This window comes from Girardinichthys multiradiatus, chromosome 19, assembly GCF_021462225.1.
Source record: "Girardinichthys multiradiatus isolate DD_20200921_A chromosome 19, DD_fGirMul_XY1, whole genome shotgun sequence".
NCBI lineage: Eukaryota > Metazoa > Chordata > Actinopteri > Cyprinodontiformes > Goodeidae > Girardinichthys > Girardinichthys multiradiatus.
The window spans coordinates 8,760,264-8,772,393 of record NC_061811.1 but is presented as its reverse complement, the minus strand read 5'-3'; the positions used below and the strand labels follow the sequence as shown (position 1 = coordinate 8,772,393).

General features: G+C 39.4%; 1 protein-coding gene across 2 annotated transcripts in view; it reads left to right on the top strand.

Annotated features, from left to right (window-relative positions):
* Positions 1-12,130, top strand: part of tdrd9 (tudor domain containing 9) — a 47,097-nt gene that overhangs the window by 16,530 nt on the left and 18,437 nt on the right. For both annotated transcript variants that reach the window (XM_047346069.1, XM_047346068.1), the window contains exons 5-19: positions 4,548-4,670; positions 5,544-5,624; positions 5,710-5,874; positions 5,967-6,070; positions 6,151-6,270; positions 6,465-6,549; positions 8,072-8,129; positions 8,236-8,340; positions 9,260-9,357; positions 9,445-9,576; positions 9,815-9,977; positions 11,125-11,188; positions 11,292-11,355; positions 11,436-11,480; positions 11,673-11,726. In XM_047346069.1, coding sequence (XP_047202025.1) covers positions 4,548-4,670; positions 5,544-5,624; positions 5,710-5,874; positions 5,967-6,070; positions 6,151-6,270; positions 6,465-6,549; positions 8,072-8,129; positions 8,236-8,340; positions 9,260-9,357; positions 9,445-9,576; positions 9,815-9,977; positions 11,125-11,188; positions 11,292-11,355; positions 11,436-11,480; positions 11,673-11,726 — 1,461 coding nt within the window. The remainder of the gene's footprint in view (positions 1-4,547; positions 4,671-5,543; positions 5,625-5,709; positions 5,875-5,966; positions 6,071-6,150; positions 6,271-6,464; positions 6,550-8,071; positions 8,130-8,235; positions 8,341-9,259; positions 9,358-9,444; positions 9,577-9,814; positions 9,978-11,124; positions 11,189-11,291; positions 11,356-11,435; positions 11,481-11,672; positions 11,727-12,130) is intronic.

Sequence of the window (12,130 nt, the reverse complement as noted above, 5' to 3'; positions counted from 1 at the left end):
AACAACTTAATGCTCACCCTCTACAGATGATCCACATGGCCCTGTCTTTTAGTGTTTAACCCTTTCTCTCTCCTAGACATGGTGATTGACTGAGCTTCTGTGACTAACTATATGTGCTCTCTTTCAGACTCTAACCTTGAAAATTGGCTCAGAATTTATCTGTTCTTTCTTTCTAGGTGAAACGACTAAAGGAGCTACATCCATTAACATTTACTTTTCCTTTCCATAGAAAGTACTCCTGGATCAGTGCTTCTTTGTTCTCTTTGTGTCTCTGCTCTGTTCTCTCAAACCCCCAGTCGGTCGTGGCAGATGGCCGCTCACACTGAGCCTGGTTCTGCTGGAGGTTTCTTCCTGTTAAAAGGGAGTTTTTCCTCTCCACTGTCGCTACATGCATGCTCAGTATGAGGGATTGCTGCAAAGTCAACACCAGTGACTGTCCACTCCTCTGGTGAGGAGGGAATGCTACAAGTCACTGACTGGATGCAATCTGCTGGGTTTCCTTAGATAGAAAAACTTTTTATCCAATTTGAATAAATAACTGAATCTGACTGAACTGTTCAAGTGTTAGGATTAATTGGAATGTATGAACCTGACTGTTGTGAAGTACCTTGAGACAACATGTGTTGTGAATTGGCGCTATATAAATAAAACTGAATTGAATTGAATTGATGGTGCACAAGTCAACGTTAGGATTATAAAATTAATTCTCTGATGCACATGGAGCCAATGAAGGGAGGACAGGATCTTTGAGATGTGCTCATGTCTGTCTGTACCAGTTAAAAGACGGCAGCTACCTGAAGACTGAATGATACCAGCATAAAGTGCTGAGATACGATAAAGGGATGTATTACTCTCTCCAAGTGAAACCCCGAAAAACAAATATTGTTTTGCTATTTTCCTTAACTGAAAGAAACTTTTTTGCAAAACGGAGCTAATCTACAGGTCCTTCTCAAAATATTAGCATATTGTGATAAAGTTCATTATTTTCCATAATGTAATGATGAAAATTTAACATTCATATATTTTAGATTCATTGCACACTAACTGAAATATTTCAGGTCTTTTATTGTCTTAATACAGATGATTTTGGCATACAGCTCATGAAAACCCAAAATTCCTATCTCACAAAATTAGCATATTATTAAAAGGGTCTCTAAACGAGCTATGAACCTAATCATCTGAATCAACAAGTTAACTCTAAACACCTGCAAAAGATTCCTGAGGCCTTTAAAACTCCCAGCCTGGTTCATCACTCAAAACCCCAATCATGGGTAAGACTGCCGACCTGACTGCTGTCCAGAAGGCCACTATTGACACCCTCAAGCAAGAGGGTAAGACACAGACATTTCTGAACAAATAGGCTGTTCCCAGAGTGCTGTATCAAGGCACCTCAGTGGGAAGTCTGTGGGAAGGAAAAAGTGTGGCAGAAAACGCTGCACAACGAGAAGAGGTGACCGGACCCTGAGGAAGATTGTGGAGAAGGGCCGATTCCAGACCTTGGGGGACCTGCAGAAGCAGTGGACTGAGTCTGGAGTAGAAACATCCAGAGCCACCGTGCACAGGCGTGTGCAGGAAATGGGCTACAGGTGCCGCATTCCCCAGGTCAAGCCACTTTTGAACCAGAAACAGCGGCAGAAGCGCCTGACCTGGACTACAGAGAAGCAGCACTGGACTGTTGCTCAGTGGTCCAAAGTACTTTTTTCGGATGAAAGCAAATTCTGCATATCATTCGGAAATCAAGGTGCCAGAGTCTGGAGGAAGACTGGGGAGAAGGAAATGCCAAAATGCCAGAAGTCCAGTGTCAAGTACCCACAGTCAGTGATGGTCTGGGGTGCCGTGTCAGCTGCTGGTGTTGGTCCACTGTGTTTTATCAAGGGCAGGGTCAATGCAGCTAGCTATCAGGAGATTTTGGAGCACTTCATGCTTCCATCTGCTGAAAAGCTTTATGGAGATGAAGATTTCATTTTTCAGCACAACCTGGCACCTGCTCACAGAGCCAAAACCACTGGTAAATGGTTTACTGACCATGGTATCACTGTGCTCAATTGGCCTGCCAACTCTCCTGACCTGAACCCCATAGAGAATCTGTGGGATATTGTGAAGAGAACGTTGAGAGACTCAAGACCCAACACTCTGGATGAGCTAAAGGCCGCTATCGAAGCATCCTGGGCCTCCATAAGACCTCAGCAGTGCCACAGGCTGATTGCCTCCATGCCACGCCGCATTGAAGCAGTCATTTCTGCAAAAGGATTCCAGACCAAGTATTGAGTGCATAACTGTACATGATTATTTGAAGGTTGACGTTTTTTGTATTAAAAACACTTTTCTTTTATTGGTCGGATGAAATATGCTAATTTTGTGAGATAGGAATTTTGGGTTTTCATGAGCTGTATGCCAAAATCATCTGTATTAAGACAATAAAAGACCTGAAATATTTCAGTTAGTGTGCAATGAATCTAAAATATATGAATGTTAAATTTTCATCATTACATTATGGAAAATAATTAACTTTATCACAATATGCTAATTTTTTGAGAAGGACCTGTATTTATTGCTTGGTGGCGGCGTTAAATATTTAACATAGAAAAACCTGGAAGATACCATTGACATGTTTTTCTGCAGTGCTTACATGGGATGCTGCAAGTTCTGATCATGTAGACTCATTTCTTCTGGGCTGAAGCAGTTCTGCTGCTGCTGCTGTTGTCATCTAATCCTGGGCCTGGCAGTTGGTCTGTATTTGCTGATTAACTGAACTACACAATAAAGATGATTATTATGATTATTATTATTATTATTACACACCTACATCCAGAACCAAGATGATTTATCTTTTAGTGAACTGATCCATTACCGCTTCATTTTGTCACTTCCTGTTATTTTCGCTCCATGTTCTTTTCTAGATTTAGTGCAGAAAAGAACACGATTCTTCCTTAGGTGTCCGTTCATAACGGTTCTACCCGTGAAATTTTGGCATCTAACTGCAAACTAGAACTTCGTGGATTAAGCTGTGAATCCAAGATTTTAAAGGACACAGTGGATTCTTTTCGCACTTTAAGATATTTTCCTGTAATTTAAAGGAGTCTTTTAGGTTTTATAGGAATAAAGGGGTAAAAATCAAGAATGGTTATGATTTAAAGTAACAGAGCAATAAAATGATCATCCACAAAGATAGAAGTTAAAACGGTGATCACAAATATGATGATGGTCGAGTACCAAATGATTCAGAAAGCTTTCATTGCTTTAGGCTGCTTTGTTTCTAGGATGTTTGGTTGTGGACTCAGCTCTGAAACACCGTGGCTTGAAATAACTTTTTTCCTCCGCTTGCTTCAGACCTCTGGTATTGGGGATGATGTCACTGTCAGCCGGCGAAAGAAAGACTAACAGTCACTGCTCAAATGAGATGTAACGCTTTTATTTACGGTCTTCCATACGCCAGCGACATTTTTTCTTTGTCTTTGTGTCAGATATGATAGTTGAAACCAGATATTTACTGTATAAAGGCACAAAACCATTTGTTTTTACTCTCTGACAATAAATCAGACAACACTTGCTGTTTGGATTACCAGAATTATTTCCTTTTTACTCACTTTTGTTTTAGATTTCATTTTATTTAAATTCAGTGTTTTACATACATTATGACTACTAAAACAGTTTGGAGGAATGTACGTATTTTATGGCACCATGTCATTCTCATTCCTTAGTTTTGTGACATTGAAAAGTAGAAACAAATCGGCCAAGATATCAGGAAGAGAACTGTGGACCTCCACAAGTCTGATTTATTCTTGCACAGAATTTCCAGAGGTCCGAAGGAGCCGCATTCATCTTTTCAAACAACTATATGCAAACACAACTAGCATGGGAATGTCCAGCCATCATGCTGTCCAGGAAGGAGAAAAATGAAGTGTCATTATCAACAGTAAAGCAAATTCTTTACAGACGTGCTGAAAGGCCACTCAATGAGGAAGAAGCCATTAGTCCAAAAGCAACATTAAAAGCCAGATTAGTTTGCAAATGCACTTTGGGACAAAGGCCTTAATTTTGGGGACATGACCTTTGGTCAGATGCAACTAGAATTCAAGGGTTTGATCGTAATGACCAGCTTCACATTTGGGGGACAAAGAGGGAAACTTGTGAGCCTGAGAACACCATCCTGACTGTAAAGTACGGGGGTGGCCGCATCATGCTGTGTGGATGTTTTGCTGCATGTAGGGGCTGGAAAACTGGAGAAATACGTGGCATCATGAGGACAGAACATGGTGAAATTTTGAAGCAACATCTCCAGACATCAGCCAAAAAGTTGAAGCTTGAGGACAACTGGTTATTCGTGGACAAAGATCCTAAACAAGCCACCAAGTTATTATAAAATGTCTTAAAGACAACAAAATCAATGTTTTAATTTCAGTGGTAGAACAACAAAATACTGACTTTAGTTTTTAGAAACGTTAGAGGACAACAGATTGTCATATAATGTTTGTAAAGTAAAAAATGACCAGAAAAACAAACGGTTTTTCACTGAGCTGTTTTATCCATCATTGTGTTCGTTTCAGGTCGCACTGGAGAAAATGGCCACTGAGCACACTCGACTAATTTACTTGACCACAGGGGTTCTTCTGCAAAAGCTCGTGCTGGCCAAGTCTCTCACAGAGTTCTCTCACATTTTTGTAGATGAGGTAAGCGAACAGAAGAAATGCTTTTATGCATTTTCTCCATCATCCTGTCCTTATACAAAAACACTGTAGATTTTATTTTTGATCAGTTTTTCTTGTTTTGAGGTCATTGTTGTGTTGAATTAAATGGTATCCATGTGATGTCAGTCTAATCCCATATTACTGTATTTTGTTTTCACCGAACACCTGCTGCCCGTGTAAATGTTGAGTGAAACCTGAGGCCATGTGTCCAGAGATGTTTGTAGAAAAAGACCACACAGGAGCTGCTCCCACTCGCCTAACATCTCACCACACGGCTCATGACAAACCTGCAACTTCTGCAGTAATAAAAACAGAAAGAAACACACAAACATTAGGGCTACACAATATATTGCAAATATATCATCGCCGCGATATTGGTGTGTGCAATATTAAAATGGCAAAGGACTGTTGGGAGAGCAATAAGTGGTGATTAATATAGGCCAACTGTAATGAACGTGCATTTTTCATGCCAACGTAACATTCAGCCAGGTGGACATAGTCTCACAGCAGCAGATGCTCACACCGGACACAATGATGTTCTCTAAAATGATTAAGGTCACAGTGTAGGAAGCACAGGGGAGAAGAAGAGAAAATAGGCACACATCGCACCTGATATCATTTCCATAATTATCATTATGACCATAGCAAGATTTTCATGTATTTCTATTTGTTGCAAAAATGCCACTTTAAAATATCTCAGGCCTTCATCTCAGACGTTGTAAAACTGTGTCTGATGCATTAAATGGCCCTGGGTATAAACCTTTGTTGTAATGGGTGCCTTAAAACCTGACTAGAACAGGACATTAGCTTGATCAGTCTGAAATCTAACCTTTTAATGTGTCTGGCTTGATCAAGGTACATGAGCGCACCGAAGACATGGACTTTCTGTTGTTAGTGTTGAGAAAACTCCTCCATTCCAACTCTCGTCATGTCAAGGTAATGAGTGCATCCAGGAAACATCTGCTTTGCCTTCCTTGTGTGTCACTTCCTCCGGCACTATAAAGGCATCTATTTTGGGCAGATAATCCTCATGTCAGCCACCATCAACTGTAGAGAGTTTGCTGATTACTTTGCGACGCCGATATGGGGCAAGATGAGCCCCGCTTATGTGTTTGAAGTGGAGGGAGCACCCTACACCATTGAAGAGTTTTACCTCGATGACCTCCAGAAACTGTTTCCTTACAGGGTAAAGAGATACATAAATAAATGCCTCAACAGTTCTGTTCTCATTTTTTCAGTCCATGCTGTTAATGCATGAAGTTTGTGTGTCCATATCAGATTGAGTCGCCTTATCCCGATGACCTGATGATCTCGCCTAAGATGTATGACCTCGCCATCAGTCTGATCCAGAACTTTGATGAGATAGAGGGCAAAGATTTCAGGTGAGGGTCAATTATAATAAGACTAATCAACTTAAAGTTGTTAATTAGAAAATATTAATCGATGTGCCGACTCTGAGTAGCAAAGCTCAGAAAGATGGTGGGCTGACTGTGTCAGAGAGAGGAAGTGTTCTGGTTTTCCTTCCTGGGATACATGAGATTCGCTGCATGCAGGAGACCTTGGCCAAGCTTGTTCACCAAAGGTGAGCTAACGAGTTCACTTTTATTTTTTTCTTTTGTCGTTAAAAATGTCTTTGTTTTAAGATTCAAATACAAAAAAGATGAATGGATGCTGTCTAGAGAAAGGAAATGGAGGTCTCACTGTTGTGGTTTTGCTGTATGCCAAGAGATAAATTTAGCTTGATAATAAAACCTAAAACGTGTGACTGTGCCTCAGATTGCAGATTTATCCTCTCCATTCATCTGTGACTCTGGAGGAGCAGAATGGTGTGTTCCTTTCCCCTGTCCCTGGATACAGGAAGGTAGAAGCTGCTGATTTCACTCTAGTTGACGTATGTGCCTGCAGTGCTTTCCTATGAAGTTTGAAATGTCTGTATCAGGCGGCCTCTTCATCATGTATCTCACCTCTGTATCTCTTTTTACATGCATTCTACAGACCTCTTTGGACGGTTTATATTTATGGTTTCTACTGTACTGCTTTATAGGGCAGTTTATTGTTTAAGGATCTAAATGTTATAAGGAACTGCTCAAATGCACCATTAACATTGTTTATGTTTCTCTTTAGTTCTTTGACATTAAATCTCTTCTATCTAAAAGTATCAAGTTTATTACATTTATAGTTCAAATTATAAACAGTACAGCGTGAAAGATGATCATCGATATCATTTATCAGTGTCCCACTTACTTTATTATTGTCTTGAAGAAAAATACTCGATACCATTTTTGATACTGCAGCGACATTTTCTGAAGGAACAGGGTTCTTTCTGCTTAGGAGCAAAAAATATAATGAATTACAATATGACTATTTTAACCCCCTTAATTAGGACAAAACCATTAAGTAGGGAATAATTCAGCACTCATTTATAAAAATATGCAATTTAAGTGTCACTTCCCATTTTAGCAGAACAACAGAACAAACAATGTAGTATATTTCTTTAGTGATCCAGTGCAGCGGGAAGGTAGGTTGCTACAGGTTCCTACTGTTTATTCTGCTCTGTCAGCTTCAGTCTGACTCCACCATAACCTGATTTATTATTAACCTCCAGTGTCTCTATAACTAAATGGAGGTTGGTGAAAGAGACTCACTAGTTTGTTCCATTGCTTCGGTTTATAGTAGTGACCGAGCCGTCAGCTGATTAAAAGTTTCCTGTGTTAAATTATACCACAGTAGAACAGAGCGTTGCATGAGTAAAACGGTGCAGAATGATGCGATTCTATTAGGTCTGGGTATTTTTAAAGGTATAGAATCATACATTTTGTCAATGATTTCTTCCGTCACTTCATGTGTTTATGGATTTAGCAGGTCAACCTTTCTGTGGCTAATGTTTGGTAATTTTTCCCACATCCAGTCCTTAAAGGCCTCAGTGCCGCTGGCTGTAGCTCCTCCTTATACAACTAACAATTACTGTTTTTTTAATATAGTCTAAATTTCAAATGCTAGGCATTCCTGGACATTATCAACCACTGTTGTCATAATATTCAACCGATATTTCAAACGTGTCTACATACGAAGCTTCTCCTCCTCCACTCTTGTTCCTAATATTGTGGTTGAATTCATAACGTGAGGAATGTGAATCCATTGACAGGTCAAAGTCTATATTGTTCATGTTGACCCAAGTTTCTAATATGGCAACGGTGTTTGTGAAAACTGGGTTCCTATAATCATAATTTGCATGTAGATATCAGCTGTTGAAGTGGATGATCGATGGTTTCTTTCTCTGCGTTAGTCGTTATTGTCGCAGCAGTTATTGATACAAGCGAGGAACTTGCCATCTGTGTCTGTTTCATTTTCCAACTCCTGATGTAATCCCTTTACCTTCTCAGGTGATCCTCTCTACCAACATCGCTGAGAGTTCGGTGACTGTGCCAGACGTCAAATACGGTTCTTTTTTTTAATATATATTTATTTTTAATCAGAATTTTAGCTTTTGTTTAGCATAGCTTAGATGCAACATAAAAGATTTATTGCCTTTTTTTTTCTCCTTCAGTTATTGACTTCTGCCTGGCCCGTCGCTTGGTGTGTGATAAAGATACTAATTATCAGTCTCTGCTTCTGACCTGGGCGTCCAAAACCAACTGCAACCAGCGCAAAGGTGAGGCAACTACAGCACAGAGCTGGGGCTGTGACGGTACATTCAGCTCCAAAGAAACGATTCGCAATGCTTGATCAATTAGAGGGAACATTTTAAAAACATAAGAAAATAAAATAACTAATCTATAAATCTGCCTCCTTTTGTTTTTCCCAATACTATAAATTATTTAAAGTGGTGCTTAAAATAGCTGATAAATCAGTTTTTCATGTTTTCACAAATGGACTAAAAAGATTCACAAATGAAAACTGCTTTAAGACTTTTTCAGCATAACTCACCATCTTCTACGGTGGTCCTGACAGCAAAAGTAGGACTGAAATCGACTCTTTTTTTATGTTTTCTCCTTCAGAATGAAGTTTTTTTTTTTCAGGCCACCGTTTTATTTTATTTTTAAATGAATTTGTTCACTATGGTATAGTCCCTTTCAGGTTTGGCCAAAGCATTGGACCAAACCTGACTTTTGAACTAGTGATGATAAAATGTGCTCTACATTCCTCAAACAAACAGTGAGATAACCCTTTGCTGAAGCTGAGAATCACACGCTAATGTCAAGCCAAAAAGACCTCTGAATCCTTTTTCTTTTCACTGAAAGAGTAACTGCTTGAACAATGCCTAAATTAGGCTTTTAATAACCTGCTATCCATGTAAAACACCTTAGTTGAGTTTGACAAGTACATTGTTTTAGAATTTTGAACTATAAATAAAAAGCTATGAATGATGCCTTGAGTGTCATCAGTCAGCACAGTTGCATGACAATATATTGTGGTTACAAAATATTTCTTAATGGGCCATGTTCCCATTTAATTTTGCTCAGCCGGGTCTCCAGAGCGCTGCACGCAAACGATTAAAAAGTGGTGTTTTAGCATGGCGAAGTCCTGCTGACTGCAGTCTGTTTCCTTATGTTTCAATATGTTCCTGACAGGGAGGGCAGGCCGAGTGTCAAAGGGCTACTGCTACCGTCTTGTGACTAAAGATTTCTGGACGAATGAAATCCCTGAATATATGATTCCTGAGATGCAGGTCAGGCAGAGCTGATGACTGACACCTTTCTTCACTTTAAATGCTTTCTGAACCCAGCTTTAACCAGCATGTTGTGCCTCTTCTCAGCTTGTTCCTCTGTCAACCATCCTGTTAAAGGTCAAGCTGCTGAACATGGGAGACCCTCGCTCCCTCCTCTGTACAGCACTCTCACCTCCTAACCTTGTTGACATTGTGAGGACAGTGCTCCAACTCATAGAGGCAAGTAAAGCAGTGATAAACCATGATTCTACGTGAGAAGAGACGTTCATGGAGATTGTAGTAATGATGGAGCAGTTTTATGATAGAAGACTTGAATATTCATAGTCTTGTTGGGTGGAAACTTTAATGTTTTTGGCAAAGTGAAATGTACGTCTTATCTTTGTTTATTAAATTAACATGTATCAGGAATCAAGAGAGTTTTTAACATCTCTATGAGATTAGCTGTTTAATTCCTCAGATGGGTGCCCTGTCTGCGAAAACTGATGGCAAAACTCAGAGCGAGGATGGTGAGCTGACGTTCCTTGGCCGAGTGCTTGCCCACTTGCCTGTGGATCTTTACCTGGGAAAGATGATTGTCCTGGGTCATGTCTTTGGCTGTCTGGATGAATGTCTCATCATAGGTCAGTCAGCCATTATGGTGCACCTGGTATCTATATGTTTACAGCTGTTCAAAGGCATCTTGGCCCAAAGGCACCCTGAGAAATGTGAACTCTTCATTTCACTTTGTGTAGGATCTTTCTGCAGGGTTTCAAAACGTCTAAATATTTGCATATTTGTCTTTTTAAAAAGTCTTACATCCAGATTTTAAATATTTGGTGTTAAATCAATTTGTCCGTTTATTGGTTCAGCCATTGCGGTATTAATACTGAAACAGAAATTTAAAAGTACTGCTTAGCAAAAAAACGTCAACTTAAAGTTGCCATGTTAATATTTAACTTGCTTCAGTCAAGTTAAAATGATTTTTAAAGCTATTAAGTCATTTAGTCGTCTTTGTATTTTATGAAGGTTTTTAGTTTAAATAACAATGGTCATAAAAAACCTTTTAAATTGAACATATTGGAACTTGCAGAAACCCTCTTTAGTCTGCTAGATACATCTACAGTTCAGATTTATTCATACCCCTGGCCGATTTAGATTTAACATTGTTTTTCATTCAACAGGGAAATTGTGACGGGAAGGTAGACCTGCATCTATCCAGAGTTAATAGAAGTGTGTTAAGAGAGTCGTTGTTGAAAAAATTTAGTTTTTTTAAATTCCCATTTAAAGGAAAATGCCATGTTGAAAATGAGGTCAATAATCAGTGGGAAAATCTTTATTAAAATTACAACAACCAGCCCCTTCTTATAATCTTGTAATTGAAAAGCTTTTTGCTTGTTTTCTCTGGTATTTTGATGATTTATTTGTGGTGATGAGCGCCAGCTCTTTGTGATTAGAAAACGTCCTTGCTATCACCCTAATCTTTTAGGTGGGTTGCTGCTGGTTAAATCATCACAACTTGGTCAAACTTTCCTAAACACTGAATTTAAATGCAGCTGTTGCTTCTTCAACTCTAGGCTGCCTTTGCTTTTTTCTTTGCTGTTTCTGAAGGATGCCTGGTTGTTGCACTTTTGTCATCCACTTGCTGCACCGTAAAATAAATACAACACTGGGCCTAAGTGTTCTGCTCTGCCCTGAACACAGTGATTCTCACCTGCTTCATGCAAGATAAAAAGTGAACACTTGTTTTAGGTAGCTTCTGTTTACACGTTGGTTTGTCTTTATTTTCAGCTGCGTCACACTCCCTGAAGAGTTTCTTTGCCATTCCAGCCATGCAGCAGCTTGCAGGTCACAGGTGAGTCACATCCAGTGGTTGCATTAATTCACAGCTAGATTTCTAGATTTAATCGTTGCTGTAAGTATGATCTTCGTGTGTTTTATTGTTTCTGTGATTTTAGGAGCAAGCTAGCTTTTGCCCGTGGTGTCCCAAGTGACTCGATGGCGTTTGTCAATGCCTTTAAGGTGATTATACACCATATGTTTCATGTGATATCCAAAGATTTTATATGCATGACTGTTGAAATACGTTATTTTTCCCTTAGGCGTGGTACTCTGCCAGAAAGAAAGGAGAACTGAGACACCCAAAGGTAAGCATTGCAAGCAAACGATATTGAATTAATAAGCAACATTTTTTTCCTGCTCAGTTTAAAGGTGCTGACTGATGGTTAATTTCACTTCAGCCCCAGCTTGTTTATCTACACCAGTAATACCAGAGCATTAGTTATTCTTCTCTCATACCTACAAACATGAATGTTCTTTGTGTTTCTGCCCTCCCCCAGGATGAGCTGAGCTGGGGCCGAGAGAACTTCATTCAGATCAAGAGGATCAGAGAGGTGTGGACCTGATGCAGAGCTTTGTCACTTCAGGTTTATTTGCTTGTCGGGGATTTGCATTTAAAGAAAAATGCTCCCTAAATTCTGAAAATCAGTTTTGAGTGTTTCTCTGCAGACACAATTGAACAATCACCCATTTTAAATTCACACTCCTTGTTCATTTGTCCATTAATCATACAAGGCATTATGAAGCCTTCAATCACCAGTTTAACCAACATCTACACTGATGATCATAGTGAAAAGAAAGTACACCCTCATTCAGTGTTCTTATGATGGATGATGTACTTTCTTTTTCCCATGACAGAACCCGAGACAAGGCAATACTGATAAAGATTAATTCATGATGTTTATCTTGGCTTGGCAGATCCAGTTCAGGATCCATGAACAGTTAAATTTATTAATGA